The sequence below is a fragment of the Choloepus didactylus genome, chromosome 16 (genome assembly GCF_015220235.1).
Source record: "Choloepus didactylus isolate mChoDid1 chromosome 16, mChoDid1.pri, whole genome shotgun sequence".
In the NCBI taxonomy this organism is placed as follows: Eukaryota; Metazoa; Chordata; class Mammalia; order Pilosa; family Megalonychidae; genus Choloepus; species Choloepus didactylus.
Window position 1 is genome coordinate 34,000,694 of NC_051322.1, and position 16,259 is coordinate 34,016,952.

The window sequence follows — 16,259 nt, forward strand, 5'->3', positions numbered from 1 at the left end:
GATGCGCTTAATTGTTGGCCTGTAGCCCTCATTGTCTATTGTGCAGATCCATGCCCAAATTAGTTTGGCCTCTCTGAGCTCACACTGACCTTTAGTGGAAGGAGACCATTGCCTAAAAGGTAGGGTTGCTGGGTTCACATGTGCAGGTTACACACTGCATAAGTGCAACTATTTAAGGAGGCTCCTTTCTCATCATAGACAGTGTAGATTTGTGTATTTATTATGACAATTATCCAACAGATGGCAGTAAAGTGTCTTGAAGGGATTTTTTATCTTCTAATTTGTACACAGGTACTGTATGGGCTAATGGTAGCCCTGCTGAAAGGCCAGAAGGAAACCAGTTCCAGGGAGAATTTTGTAACAGAAACATGCCAAGGGGGTAAATCACAGGCCAACTCGGGAGCTGGCTTGGGCAGCGATCCCCATGTTCCATCTCTAGTCCCTGTTTCCTGTGCTTGCTCGGGAAGGGGGTGGCTTCTTGGCTGGCCGCTCCTTCTCCTTGACCTTCACTGTGCTTCCCGTCCGTGGGCTTTGCTCACCACAGCCAGGCTTTGAGCTGAGGTCACAGACTGGTGCTGCCATCGTCCCCACCTTTGGGAGCCCCAGGCCAGGCCTCTTCTCCATCAGACTCAGGGGAGTTCCAGGCCTTGCCCAGTCACCCAGCACTGTGGGCTCAGGGGAGTTCACCCGACGGACTCAGGGGAGTTCCGGGCCCTGCCCAGTCACCCAGCACTGTGGCCGGGGAGAGGCGGCCCTGCCTGCCCACACTGGGCACAGTACATGCTCCTTGTCACCTCTTCCACCGCAACAGAGAATGGGGAATGTCTCTGATCTTCAGAGCCTTGAGTTGCTCCACTGGTGGTCAGGATGTCCTGCTATTTTGCTGCAGCCAGCACTGACCACTCCTGCCCCACACAGCCTCGTTGCCCTTCCTGGCCACAGAGAGCAGGTTTCCCTGTCCAGGAACACACAGAGCAATGTCTGGGAGCACAAGACAGCAGAGGGCAGAGGGCAGAGGGTGGCAAACTATGGCCCATGGGCCAAACCCTCCTGCCCCTGTTTTTGTCTGGCCCGTGAGCTAAGGTGGTTTTTATGTTTTTAAATGGTTGGAACACAAATCAAAAGAATAGTATTTCATGACATATGAAAATTCTATGAAATTCAAATGTTAGTGTCAATAAATACAGTTTTATTGGAACACAGACATATTCGTTTATTGAGGTCTTGTCTCTGGCTGCTTTTGTGCTACAACAGCAGAGATGAGTAATTGTGACAGAGACCAAATGACCTTCAAAGCCTAAAATATTTCTATATGGCTCTTTCCAGAAAAAGTTTGCTGACTTCTGGCATAAGCATGGGAGGCCATGGAGTATTCTGGAAAGGGGTCTGGATTTGGAGACAAGAGACTAGGCTTTCAGCCCCTTATGACTTACTTAGCGGCAGTGTGGCCTTGAGAAACCACTGCCCCCTGAGCCTCAGTTTCCTCATCTGTAAATGAGGGTGTGAGCAGTACCCGCCTGCCTAAACCATGGGTCCAGCTTATGAGTCAAATGGCACAAAGTGTGTCTTGGGAACTGCAGAGGCCTGAATGAATGTTTATTAATCTCTGCATTAGAAGGTAGGTCAACTATGCCATTTTCATAGAAGAGTGACATTTTTCTTCACATGGTTGTCAGCCCTGCTCAATCCCCTTTCAACCCTTTCTTCTCATCCTCTTTCTTCCCAAGCTCCTAGCCTGCTCCCTCCTGGCTTTTGGGGCAGGGTTTTGTACTGGCTCTTCCCCTTGCCCTCGTGGATGGGCTTCCTGCTGTGTTTTGCCCTCTCAGTGACCACCATTTCCAAGGGGTGACTTCAATATAAAAACCTGCTTGTGACCAGAACTGCAAGTTTATGCCCATTGACATTCTGGGCATGGGAAATTGAGGGGAGAGGGGTTGTCCCACCTGACCATTGGGGAGGAAGTGTTGATATACTGCACTAACAGTTTTCCAACAGCAAGAGAATGAGGACCTGCTTATATTCAGCCTGGCTCTTTCATCAATAAATGCACTTAATCACAATTTAAGGTTGGCACTGAACCTCAGGCCTTGTTTTGAAAAATGGCAAATCAGATAGCTTGGATTGTGCTTGGTGAGGGGATGTGGAAGAAGAAGAGGTAGAAAAGTAACATAATAAATCTCATCGGCCGTCTATGGGGACTTATTTTAAAGAGCAGTTTTGTAAGGTGCACCTGCTGCCCCCACTGCCACGCTCTGGTCTCCTCCCCAGTGTGCTGGGAGGTCAGCAGCTCACACATGGGATCCTGCTCTCCATCCGGCAACTCCATGGGGACCCAGAGCCCATCCTGCCACAGGGTGAGCCGCAGGGGCTAAAAGATGGTCTGCCCTTGTGGAATCGGGCTTCCCCTGGCACCAGATCTCTCTGAGTGCTGGGCCTGGGCCCTTGTCCACCTTAGCGAGAAAGGCCTGGAAGCTCTTTCCCACCATATCTGCCCTTTTCTTACCTGGCCCTAGGCTTGTCTCCAGAAGCTGATATCCCACATTGCTTCACTTTGGCTTTGATGCTCTGCTTCTCTGGACTTTCCTAGGGTGTGGATGTTGTATCTTCCTAAAGCCCTGTCTGGGCTCCTGCTTCCTGGGCCTCTTGGTGCCTCCCCTACCTTCAGTGCAGCTGCCTCCATCTCCTAGCTTCCCGCCACAGGCTGCGGCTCTGCGGGCCTCTCCTGGTCAAGCGTCACAGAGTCACAGATTTAAAAGGAACCTTCATGTTTGCATGTTCTCTCATGGATGGCATTTTTTTCCACAGCATCCCTGACAGATAGCTTTCTGCCATCTCTCATGGATGGCATTTTTTTCCACAGCATCCCTGACAGATAGTTTTCTGCCAGTGCACTTGTCAGATAGAACTGCTGGTTGAAAAAAGGAGTGAATGAATGAACCTCTATTTAGGTGTCTCTAGCGATGAGGAACTCACTTGCTCTAGGGGCAGTCTAGAAGGCCCTAGCTTTTCTTTTGGCAAGCTAAGCTCTGCCTCTCTATAATTCAGTCCACCGATTCTAATTCTGCCTTCTGGAAGGATTTGGAATGTCAGCTCCTCCTTCCGCAAATGATTCCTGGCCACTCTCGTCCCTTCCTCCTGCCTCATTATGCCCAGTTCCTTCTGGAGTCCTGTTAACCCCTCTGAGTGACTGCTGCTCAGGAACTACTTCAGACCACCCCCCCCCAACTCCCACCCCAGCATCACCAGCAAAGGGGGGCCTGGCCATCTTGCCACCCTGAAGAGGGGCATTGCCTCTGAATGACTGAGCCCTGGACTGGACCTGGGAAAGGATGTGAACCAAAATGAGTGGTTCTCAGAGGCCCTGCCAGCCATGGGGGCCACGACCAACTTCCTGGCGGGAGGCTTCTGGAGCTCAGAAGGTGACCGGGAGTTGGATCAGCTGAATATGGCTGAGGCCTTCCTGGTCCTTCACAACCACATGGCTCCGAATCTGGGACTGGAACCTGGAAATCTGCCTTTTTAACAAGCTCCCTGGAGAGCCTGAAGGTGGCTCAAGTTTTGAGCCTGTGACCTTAGCGTTCCCTGGGTCTGGCCTCTTCTGCAGGCCCTGGTTCCACTGCCTGTCTCAGGGGGTCTTCATGGTCAAACGAGAGGGGGTGGGTGTCTGACAGCAACTGTTCCCACTGGAGCCTTCTGTTTGCGTCAAGGATTGGAGGACTCTCTCGTCCCGCCTTGGTGGCTTCCACTGAGTGAGGGCTGAGGAGAGGGGCAAAAACAAGGAGGCATCATTCCCTTCAGGTTCAATTTTCTCACCAGGTCAGAGGACCAATATCCAGGGGCTGTGGAAGGGTGTCCTCTGTGGGTCTGCCCTGTGACATCGCTAGGTGACCTGCCCTCTACTGCTGGACAGGATTCGAGGGGGGAAGGGGTGCCATGAGCTTTCCCCTCCTCTTTCCAACCTCAGACCTTTCCCCTGAGCCCCTCTTTAGGACTTTAGAAAATGCAATTCAGTTCTTTTTCCAACATCCTTGATGAGACCATGATATATGCCCAGCACTACACTGGGTTCCATGGGCAGACCATGTAAGAGAAGGAAGGCCTGCTTCCATCTGCTTCAGTTCTTGAGGAGGCTAGAAGCCTCCCGGGCAGGAAAGAGCAAACAGCACTAGGCAGTAGATGCTAAAACTTGAAAATCATGGACACAGACAACATAGCAGAGCCGTGGGAGAGCAGACACCTGAGGCCTAGGGGTCAGGGAAGGCTCTAGGGAGGAGGTGGGCACAAGGGCTGGGACTCTGGGCCTCAGTTAGAAGAGCTCTAATTTTCATCAGTGCACATATTGGGTATAAGACAACTGAAAAAGGGTTCTGCTATGTGAAAAACAGGAAGCCACTGCAAGAAAGGAAAAGGGAAGGGAGAGCTGCCTCAGCCCTGGGATTTGCTGGTGCCCAAGATGAACTATAGGAATCTCCCTCTCCCAACTGCATATTCCAACCCCTGCCCTTGGCTCTCCTCTTGGAGGCAGGTTCCAGATGGGGAGACCTGGGCAGGGGCCATCATTCGTCAAGTTTACATTGAGCCCCACACCCCCTTGGGGCTGTGGCTGAGGCCAAGGCAATTTCTGGTGGTGGTGGTGGTGGGGTTACTGAGAATTAATTTCTGTTCAATGACTGGAGTGAAGATACAGGAAGTAGGTACAGGACTTTTAAAGAGGTAACTCCTGAGCATGCATTTGCCATTATTGGTGCCTCTGGTCTCTGCACTGATTATGGCTTTGACAATTTACATATACATTTGATTTCATCTGCAGAATCCAATTTCCCCAGTGAATTTTCCACTGTGGTTTCAGTGTGGAGATGACAATGTAGATGGAGGAGGGCCAGTTAGAGACAATTTCAATAGTCCGGGGGAGACATGCTGGTGGGTTGGTTCAGGGTAGCACCTTGGAGCCAGGCTGATTGATGCATCCCAAGGTAACACGCCAATAGATGAAAACAGAATTTCCCCTTGCCTCTGATTTGGGCCATGACATTTTGGAGCCGCTGTTGGGTGACTTGTTGCCTGCTCTGTTATTGACAGCAGTGGTGGTGATTCATGCACTGCTGGAGGGAGAGTGGACAGTGTGGCAGCTCCTTGGGGTCCTCTACTCTTCTCTCCTCAGGATCCCTAATGAGCTGAGGCTTTCTCTGTCCTCAGGTAACAAGTATGAAGTCAAGGTGTACACTGGTGATGTAATTGGTGCAGGGACCGATGCCGACGTCTCCATCAATATCTTTGGAGAGTACGGAGACACAGGTAAGGGGTTGGAAATCTTTTTTTCACAAGCCATGCCCAAAACTGGTTTTTAGGCGGGCAATTTCCCACAGTCCTGGTGGAGGTGTATTAGGGTCTGGAAATGGGCTCAAGTCCATGAAATAAAGTCTGTTTCTTGAATCTGGAAAGGGTAGAGGAGGGGTTTATGTGTGTGGAGGTCGAGGAAGCCCCCTGAGGGGCAAGGCAGCCTGGGGCCCCCCTGGGATCCTCTGCACGGTGCCCATCTTGTGTTGTAAATGTACGTGTGTGATGTGTTTTCAGAACACAGTGTGTATGGTTTTGGGGTTGATTAAATTCATCCTAGACTATAAACAGACTCAGGCTCCACATATCCGGGGAATTCATTCTCACTCAATCTCTTCATGGCCCTAAGCTCCATGCCCATTTTTTAAAATGCAATTTCATTGAAATATATTCACACATTATACAATCATCCAAAGTGTATAACAGTTGTTCCCAATATCATCATATAGCTGTGCATTCATCACAACAATACATTTTTGAACATTTTCATTACTCCAAAAAATAAAAATAAGAATAAAAGAAAAGTAGAAGTAAAAAAGAACACCCAAAACATACCATACCCCTCTTCCCTCCCATTATTCATTTACTTTTTGTCCCCACTTTTCTACTCATCTGTCCATACACTGGGTAAAGGGAGTGTGAGCCATAAGGTTTTCACAATCACGTGGTCACACCAATCATCTTCAAGAATCAAGGCTACTGGGTCGTGGTTCAAGAGTTTCAGATATTTCCTTCTAGCTAGTCTAGTAAACTAAAAACTAAAAAGGGATTATCTATATAATGCATAAGAGTAACCTCCAGAATGACCTCTTGACTCCATTTGAGATCTCTCAGCCACTGAAATTTTATTTTGTTTCATTTCTCTTCCCTCTTTTGGTCCAAGAGGCTTTCTCAGTCCTATGAAGCTGAGTCCAGGCTCATCCCCAGGAGTCACCTCCCATGTTGCCAGGGAAATTTACACCCCTGGGAGTCATGTCCCACAGACACGAGGAGGGCAGTGAGTTCACCTGCCAAGTGGGCTTAGAGAGAGACAGGCCAAATCTGAGCAACAAAAGAGGTTCTCTAGGGATGAATCTTAGGAGCAGTTATAAGTAGGCTTAATCTCTCCTTTGCAGTAACAAGCTTCATAAGGGCAAGCCCCAAGATTGGGGGCTCGGCCTATTAAACTGGTAGTCCCCAGTGCTTGTGAGAATATCAGGAATTCCCCAGCTGATGAAGTTTAATATTTCTACATTTTTCCCTAGTCCCTCAAGGGGGCTTTGCAAATACTTTTTATTCTCTGCTCAAAATGCTCTGGGATGTATCGGGGCTTCACGCTAATGTATGCAAACCAACCGGATCTCAGTCCCTAGTCAAGGTTCCATATAATTATTATGCTTGAGTAAACTGACCATACAAGTTAAATTATGTAGTGTGCTACAGAAAATATAGGTTTTGTACCAAATAAACATCTCTCCCTTTGGTTCTACACAGAAGCGAAAGTTTTAAAACACAGTTGATATCATCCTCTACCCTTTAGTCTGTTGTACCCCAGTCTCAACCAAGTCCATTGTGTTCATAATTCCAATCAAAGTCTGATCTCCTTTTCAGCCTCTTTAACAATGGGACAATGCCGGCACACACAGCTGCCGAACTCTGGTGCAGAGTCCCAGGGGCCACCTGAAGCTCCAGGGACCGAGCAGGTCAAACACAAGCAGCTCAGCAGCTCAGAATTTAGAAATAACTGTTACAACTCATGAATAGATGTGACTGCTGTAAGAGCTTACAATCTAGGAAACTTTACATAAGCCTTCCCCTGATAACCCATGCTCCCAGATTCAGTTCTCAGAGTTTGCACATTATAGTTAGTCCACATTAGTGTGGTATTATAAAGTTGTCTTTTCATTTTTGGCTTATTTCACTCAACCTACTGGCCTCAAGTTCCATTCACCTAGTTGCATACCTCACAGCTTCATTCCTTCTTGCTGCTGCTCAATATTCCATTGTATGTATACACTACAGTTCACCATTTGGTTTATAAATTGATATTCACTTAGGCTACCTCCATCCATTGCAATTCATGAATACTGCCACCACAAACACCCGTGTGCAAATATCCACTCGTGTCCCCACTCTCAGTTCCTCCAGGTATGCATCCAATAACAGGTTTGCAACTTACTTAGCTTCCTGTGGAACCACCACACTGCCCTCCAGATGGGCTGCACTGTTCTACTTCCCCACCAACAGTGAGTAGGCACATCCCTCTCACCACATTTTATCCAGCATTTGTATCCCTCTGTTTATTTTTTTCCTATTTAAAAGATACTTTAATAATATAACCATTGTTCTGTGTGTGCAGTTTTTTTAAATCACATTTTTAAAAATTGTGATTGTTCACATACCACACAATAAAGATCCAAAGTATACAATCAATTGCCCCCGGTACCATCATACAGCTGTGCATCCATCACCACAATTAATTTTTTTTTCAATTTTTAGAACATTTTCATTACTCCAGAAAAGAAATAAAGGAAAAAAAAAAAGAAACTCAAATTCTCCCGTATCCCTAACCGCCCCCCCCGTTGTCGACTCATAGTACTAGTATAGTACATTTGTTACTGTTTATGAAAGAATGTTAAAATACTACTTACTGTAGTATATAGTTTGCAATAGGTATATATTTTTCCGCTATATGCCCCTCTACTATTAACTTCTAGTTGTAGTGTATACATTTGTTCTGGTTCATGAAAAAGATTTCTAATATTTGTACAGTTAACCACGGACACTGCCCACCACAAGGTTCACTGCTTTATACATTCCCATCTTTTAACCTCCAACTTTCCTTCTGGTAACATACGTGACTCTGAGCTTCCCTTTTCTACCGCCTTCACACACCTTTCAGCACTGTTAGCTATTCTTACAATAACGTGCTACCGTCACCTCTGTCCATTTCCAAACACTTAAGTTCAACCTACTTGAACATTCTGCTCATAATAAGCAACTGCTCCCCATTCTTTAGCCTCTTTCTATATCCTAGTAACTTATATTTCATGTCTGAGTTTACATATTATAACTAGTTCATATCAGTGAGACCCTGCAATATTTGTCCTTATGTGTCTGACTTATTTCACTCAATATAGTGCCCTCAAGTTTTCTTCATCAACCCATTTTTTTAAGATGGTTTTGTTCACACACCATACATTCCATCCTACGTAAACAATTGATGGTTCCCTGTATAGTCACGTAGTTATGCATTCACCACTATCACCACTATCTATATAAGAACATCTCCATTTCTTCCACAATAAAAGAGGAAGAGGGAGGGGGAAATGAAGAATAAAAAAAGATAGAAGGAAAAAATAAAATAAAATACAATGAAAAGGTCATATAACAACAACAACAACACTAAGAATCCCATACCACTCCCTTATATCCCCCTGCTATAGACATTTAGCTTTGGTATATTGCCTTTGTTACAATTTATGGAAGCATATTGCAATTTTACTGTTAACTATAGACTCTAGTTTGCATTGATTGTATTTTTCCCTTATACTATCCAGTTTTCAATACCTTGCAATGTTGACATTCATTTGTTCTCCGTCCTGTAAAAACCTTCTTGCATTAGTACACTTAATCACCTCATTGACCACTCTAGACTTCTAAGTTATATAGTCCCAGTCTTTATCCTCTATCTTTCTTTCTGGTATCAGACATGCCCCTAGCATTCCTCTTTCACCTGTACTCACACTCATCTCTGTTCAGTGTACTTACAATATTATGCTACCATCACACATTATTGTGCTATCTATTTCTGGATCTATACAATCAACCCTGTTGAACATTCTGTACTCCTTCAGCATCATATGCTTGATCTCTACCCTCTTTCTATTTCCTGATAACCTGTGTTCTCAACTTTAACTTTCAAGTTTCCTTCATTAATGTTAGTTCATATTAGTGAGACCATACAGCATTTGTCCTTTTGTTTCTGGCTAACTTCAGTCAACATAATGTCTACTGTCTACCGTTTTGTTTTTTGGATTTTATATGTCATATCTTATTTTATTTTTATTCTTTTCTCTCTTTCTCTTTTTACTCTTACTAACAGTCTTCATTTCTACACTATTCTCCAAACCTCCCTCTCCTGTCTTTTCCTATCTGTCTGTAGTGCTCCCTTTGGTATTTCCTGTAGAGCAGGTATCTTGTTCACAAACTCTCTCACTGTCTGTTTTTCTGAAAATATTTTAAACTCTCCCTCATTTTTGAAGGACAGTTTTGTCGCATATATAATTCTCGGTTGGCAGTTTTTCTGTTTCAGTATCTTAAATATATCATATCACTGCCTTCCCACCTCTATGGTTTCTATTGAGAAATCCACACATAGTCTTATTGAACTTCCTTTGTATGTGATGGATCACTTTTCTCTTGCTGCTATCAGAATTCTCTCTTTGTCTTTGAGACTGGACAATCTGATCGGTAAGTTTCTTGAGTAGGTCTTTTCGGATCTGTTCTGTTTGGGGTATGCTGTACTTCTTGGATCTGTAATTTTATGCTTTTCATAAGAGATGGGAAATTTTCAGTGATTATTTCCTCCATTATTCTTTCTGCACCTTTTCGCTTCTCTTCTCCTTCTGGGAAACCCATGACACGTATGTTCAAGCACTTCGTGTTGTCATTCAGTTCCCTGGGAAGCTGCTCATATTTTCCCATTCTTTTCCCTATCTGTTCTTTTCTGTGTAGGATTTCAAATGTCCTGTTCTCCAGTTCATGAATCCTTTCTTCTGCCTTTAAAAATCTGCTGTCGGATGTCTCCATTGCATTTTTCATCTCTTGTATTGTGCCTTTCATTCCCATAAGTTCTGCCATTTGTTTTTTCAAGCTTATGAATACTTCTTTGTGGTCACCTAGTGTCTTCCTTATGTACTTCATCTCTTTTGCCACACTTTTCTTCAGCTCGTTGATTTGATTTAGGAGATTTGTTTGAACATCTTTAATTAGTTTCAACTCCTGTATCTCATTTGAAGTGTAAGTTTGTTCCTTTGACTGGGTGATATCTTTGTTTTTCCTAGTGTGACTTGTAATTTTTTGTTGTCTAGGCATCTGGTGTCCCTGATTATCCCAATCAATTTTCTCAGACTAGATGGGCCCAGGTCTCAGGAGGAGGGTATAATCAGTATCAAGTTTAAGGGTATAATCAAGTCAAGTTTCAGACTTTACTGTGAGGCCTCTAGACTCTGTGCTTTTCCTATCCTGCCCAGCATGTGGTGCTTGTCAGCCCACAGCTCCCCACTGCTGTAAAGAGGTGTGGTGCCTTTAATTCTCAGTAGACCCTGTCCTGGCCAAGGGCTGAGGATGTCAGAAGCCAAGCTTAAATTGTTTCTGTTTTTTTTTCTCCAGGCCCCGGGGTTCTGAATTCTCCTGGGGAGGGGAGCCACTTGAGCTGGGCCTCATCCCACTCCCCCTTAGGGAAGATATGCCCTTTAGGAAATTATCTCCTATACTTGACTTCTTCCTTTGTCTCTCTGACTCTCTTAACTACACTCTTGCCTGGGTCAGCACTGACAATTGAAAATGCCTGAGGCTTTCTCTAATGAGCTACTTAGGATGAGAGAAAAAAAGAAAAAAGAAAGAAATCCCCATTTCAGAACTAGTCCCCAGTCCCCCAGTTTCACCAGTTGACTGGAGTTGGTACCTGGTTCTATGTGCCCCTTTTCTTGGGACACAGCCATTTTCCAGTATTCTGAGCTCAGCTGTCTCCAAAACCTTTTTATCTATCTATCTATCTATCTATCTATCTATCTATCTATCTATCTATCTATCTATTTATTTATTTTTCCTGTCAGTCGTGTCTCCTCTCTGCCAGGAGAGATCTCAGTTTTCCTTTCTTTCTTGCTTCAGCTTTATCTGGGCTCATACCTTGTATTCAGCAGTCTAAATTTGTTAATTAAAACTGCAACTGGAGCTTGGTTGAGTTACCTTCCCTTGCTCCTAGTAGGCAGCTTCTTTTTTCCACAGGGGAGTGTTCCAACTCAGCCTGCTGTGCTGTTAGGGGAGGGGTGCCAGTGCCCTAGTTTGGAGAGCTTTACTTTCTATGCTGTGATCTCAGCCCTTCCACCCATTCCAGACTAGTGTACAATGTGTGTCTGGTCATGGATGTCTCCCAACAGTTGTTCCAGACTATTTACTGGTTGTTCCTGGCTATTTACTAGTTGCTCTAGAGGACTAACTAAATTCCATACGTTCCTATGCCGCCATCTTACCTCACCTCCTCTCCATGCTTATTTTGAGTTATAATATAGGATGTGGCAAGGCATGGCCTAATTCAATGCAGTGGTTTGAAGCCGATGAGAATGGGGCTGGGGGTGGAATTAGACTTGGCCCTCATAGGTGAGGAAGGAACTGAGAGTACAGACACAGCTGCAGGTATTGGGAAGATGTTTAGGCCAGTGGAACTGAAAAAGGTGGTTCTTTCCTGCTTCTACCAATTTAGTGGACTAACATAGGACCTGGAAAAGCTACAGACACCTGTTGATCTTTGACATAATATATTAAAGAATGCAAAATGTATTGCTGAGCTTATATAAAAGAAAGAGGAATAGGTGCCAGAAATGAAGAGGGAAAAAACAAAAGTGTTAAGTATGAATTGATCCTGTGGCTCTTGGAAAGAGAAGCTTTTAATGCTCAGTAATCTAGGGAATAGGTTTTCATACCCATTTGGGGCCAGAAAATGAATCTTTGGCCTTGAATGAGCATTAGATTCAAAATTAGAACCCAGCATAAGTCCAGGAAACTGGGAGGGCTACATCTTCAATGAAAAGACAGACCAGGAAAAAATATGTTCATCAGTAAATTTATCTCTGCAAGGACTCTAGATTAAAAAATGCTAAGAAATTGATAACTAGGGCCTACACCTCATATGAGTTTGAAGTCTGATTTTATACTACCAGAATGATTTGGGAATCCTCCACATACAGAAAACTGGTTCCATGCCAGTGATGCACTTGGGTACTTGGCAGAAGCATTTGCAAGACTGCGTAAGAGTCCCTCAGATAAAGTACTGGAGGTGAGTTTTACTTTCCAAAACTATAAAACACTTCAGGGCATAATCCACCATGACCAAGCATCAATAGCTACAACAAACAATAGGATTATATCCCCAAGAATTTCAGATAATGAAGTAATCCGAGAAAAGCTATAACTTTAAATTGATAAAGACATCAGAGAAACAACTGAAGAAAATAACAAGATAACAAGGCACCATGAATAAGGTCTTTTCAGATATAGCCCAGCTGTTGTATCCAAATGGGCAAGGTGTATGTGGAATGGAGGGTGATGGGGTGAGAGGGAGGGTGGGGAAGGGCACAATCTTTGTTTGAAATAAAAGCATATAACCCAAAGATAAAAGGAACATCTAGAAGATATAGTAATTATAAACTCATGTTCATTTAACAACATATTCCCAAAATATGTGATGCAAAAATGAACAGAATTCTTGGGGAAACTTGAAAAATATATAGTCATAATGGGACATTTTAATACAAAACTCTTAGTAGTTGATAGATCAAATGGATAAAAATTTAATATGGGAGGAGAAGATTCAACTACACAGTTAGTAAGCTTGATCCAATGCAAATATGTAGATTCCTGCATCCAAGTGGTAGAGAATACACATTTTTTTCAAGCACATAATAGACAGTTAATAAAGATTGACCGTATACTAGACTACAAAGTAAGTCTTAAACTCAGATGAGTCAATAACATAGACATTTTTTATGAGCCAAAAAATAGTAGAAGAAACTTCAACTTCTCTCCCAAATTCAGAAATTTAGAAAGCACATTCTAAGCAATTAACTGATCAAGGAAGAAATTATAATGTAAATAATCTGGTAGCACACATTATATCATCACCATCACCACCATCATCATCATCTGGAACAGCATTTATTGGGGGAAACTCACAGGGACAGGAGTCATAGCGGCCGTGCTGGTCCTTGTTACCCATCACATTCTGGAGCATGCCACAGGGATCTTGCAGGGCCAGCTGCAGGATGGAGAAGAATCAGCCCCTTTCCTGCAGAAGCAGTGGTTTGTGTCCAACAGTAGACTGACGCGAGAGAATCTTGGTCTCCAATCCTCTGCTGCATCAGCATTCATGCTCAGGGACCAGGAGCCCTTCCTTCGGCATGATAAAGGAGCTGGGATCTAAGCCGTGTGGTTGTCACTACATGATGTAGCCTGACTTTTCACCTTAGCGTTCTGTGAGGATTTATTGCCTTAAGGACTTGCTGTAGTCAGTTTCCAAGGAGACCTGTAATCATTAAAGATATCAGAGTAGCAGTTAAAGTAGACCCAAAATATCTGATACAAAACATCGTTCAGGCATATTCTACCAAATATTTAAGAATTTAATCTCCATTGTATACAACTTGTTTCAGAGAATATGGAAAGAGGTTATGTGCCCAGGTCATTTTATGATTTTCATTGCCCATATCAGACAGATGCATTAAGAGAAAGAAATTTAAAGGTTGGTCTCATTTATGAGCAAAGACCACAAAATTCTGAATAACGTATTAGCCCACCAAATCCAGATAAACTGATAAATAATTCTTAACCTGTAAGGTTTATTCCAGGAATTTAAGGATAATTTAACATTAGTTAATCTATTTATATAATTTATCACAGAAACAGATTAAAAAGAAAAAAACCAGAATTATCGCAATAGATGCAGAACAATCTGCATTCATGTTTTTTAAGACCCTTAGCAAACTGGAACTGGAAAGGAACCCTCCTGACAAGAGGAAGGTGACCTACAAAAACATGCATAAATCTTATGCTTAATTAGGAAAACTCAGAAGCGCTCCCTTTAGAGCCAGGTACAAGATGAATATTCCTACTAATCATTACTTCTATTCCTCACAGTACTGGAAGTCCTAGCCAGAGAATTAGGACAAGAAAAAGAAATAGAAACTATAAAGGTAGAAAATGAAGAAACAAACTCTCATTTTCACAAAAAATAATGGTCGAGAGAGGCGGGGCAAGATGGCAGACTGGTGAGCTGTAAGTTTTAGTTACTCCTCCAGGAAAGTAGGTAAAAAGCCAGGAACTGCGTGGACTGGACACCACAGAGCAATCTGTCTTCGGGCATACTTCATACAACACTCATGAAAATGTCGAACTGCTGAGATCAGCGAAATCTGTACGTTTTTGCGGCCAGGGGACCCGCGCCCCTCCCTGCCAGGCTCAGTCCCGTGGGAGGAGGGGCTGCCAGCTCCGGGAAGGAGAAGGGAGAACTGCAGTGGCTGCTCTTATCGGAAACTCATTCTACTGATCCAGACTCCAACCATAGATAGACTGAGACCAGACACCAGAGAATCTGAGAGCAGCCAGCCCAGCAGAGAGGAGACAGGCATAGAAAAAAAAAAATAACACGAAAAACTCCAAAATAAAAGCGGAGGATTTTTGGAGTTCTGGTGAACACAGAGGGGGGAGGGGCGGAGCTCAGGCCTTGAGGCGCATATGCAAATCCCGAAGAAAAGCTGATCTCTCTGCCCTGTGGACCTTTCCTTAATGGCCCTGGTTGCTTTGTCTATTAGCATTTCAATAACCTATCAGATCTCTGAGGAGGGCCCTTTTTTTTTTTTTTAATCCTTTTTTCTTTTTCTAAAACAATTACTCTAAGAAGCCCAATACAGAAAGCTTCAAAGAATTGCAATTTGGGCACGTCAAGTCAAGAGCAGAACTAAGAGAGCTCTGAGACAAAAGGCAATAATCCAGTGGCTGAGAAAATTCACTAAACACCACAACTTCCCAAGAAAAGGGGGGTGTCCGCTCACAGCCACCATCCTGGTGGACAGGAAACACTCCTGCCCATCGCCAGCCCCATAGCCCAGAGCTGCCCCAGACAACCCACTGTGATGGAAGTGCTTCAAATAACAGGCACACACCACAAAACTGGGCGTGGACATTAGCCTTCCCTGCAACCTCAGCTGATTGTCCCAGAGTTGGGAAGGTGGAGCAGTGTGAATTAACAAAGCCCAATTCAGCCATCATTTGAGCAGACTGGGAGCCTCCCTACACAGCCCAGCATCCCAGAACTGCCCTGGGGGGACGGCACTCACCTGTGACATAGCACAGTCATCCCTCAACAGAGGACCCGGGGTGCACAGCCTGGAAGAGGGGCCCACTTGCAAGTCTCAGGAGCCATACAGCAATACCAAGGACTTGTGGGTCAGTGGCAGAGACAAACTGTGGCAAGACTGAACTGAAGGATTAGACTATTGCAGCAGCTTTAAAACTCTAGGATCATCGGGGAGATTTGATTGTTAGGGCCACCACCCCTCCCCGACTGCCCAGAAACACGCCCCACATACAGGGCAGGCAACACCAACTACACACACAAGCTTGGTACACCAATTGGGCCCCACAAGACTCACTCCCCCACTCACCAAAAAGGCTAAGCAGGGGAGAACTGGCTTGTGGAGAACAGGTGGCTCGTGGACGCCACCTGCTGGTTAGTTAGAGAAAGTGTACTACATGAAGCTGTAGATCTGATAAATTAGAGATAAGGACTTCAATAGGTCTACAAACCCTAAAAGAACCCTATCAAGTTCAGCAAATGCCACGAGGCCAAAAACAACAGAAAATTATAAAGCATATGAAAAAACCAGACGATATGGATAACCCAAGCCCAAGCACCCAAATCAAAAGACCAGAAGAGACACAGCACCTAGAGCAGCTACTCAAAGAACTAAAGATGAACAATGAGACCATAGTACGGGATATGAAGGAAATCAAGAAGACACTAGAAGAGCATAAAGAAGACATTGCAAGACTAAATAAAAAAATGGATGATCTTATGGAAATTAAAGAAACTGTTGACCAAATTAAAAAGATTCTGGACACTCATAGTACAAGACTAGAGGAAGTTGAACAACGAATCAGTGACC

At 44.2% G+C, this 16,259-nt stretch overlaps 2 protein-coding genes across 2 annotated transcripts in view; one reads left to right on the forward strand and one right to left on the reverse strand.

Moving 5' to 3' along the window:
• Positions 1-16,259, forward strand: part of LOXHD1 (lipoxygenase homology domains 1) — a 194,280-nt gene that overhangs the window by 37,052 nt on the left and 140,969 nt on the right. The window contains exon 5 of the mRNA XM_037806213.1: positions 5,197-5,295. Within this exon, the coding sequence (XP_037662141.1) occupies positions 5,197-5,295 (99 nt within the window). The remainder of the gene's footprint in view (positions 1-5,196; positions 5,296-16,259) is intronic.
• RNF165 (ring finger protein 165) overlaps positions 13,284-16,259 on the reverse strand; it is a 258,137-nt gene continuing 255,161 nt past the window's right edge. The window contains exon 7 of the mRNA XM_037806212.1: positions 13,284-13,621. Coding sequence (XP_037662140.1) covers positions 13,580-13,621 — 42 coding nt within the window. The 3' untranslated portion in view covers positions 13,284-13,579. The remainder of the gene's footprint in view (positions 13,622-16,259) is intronic.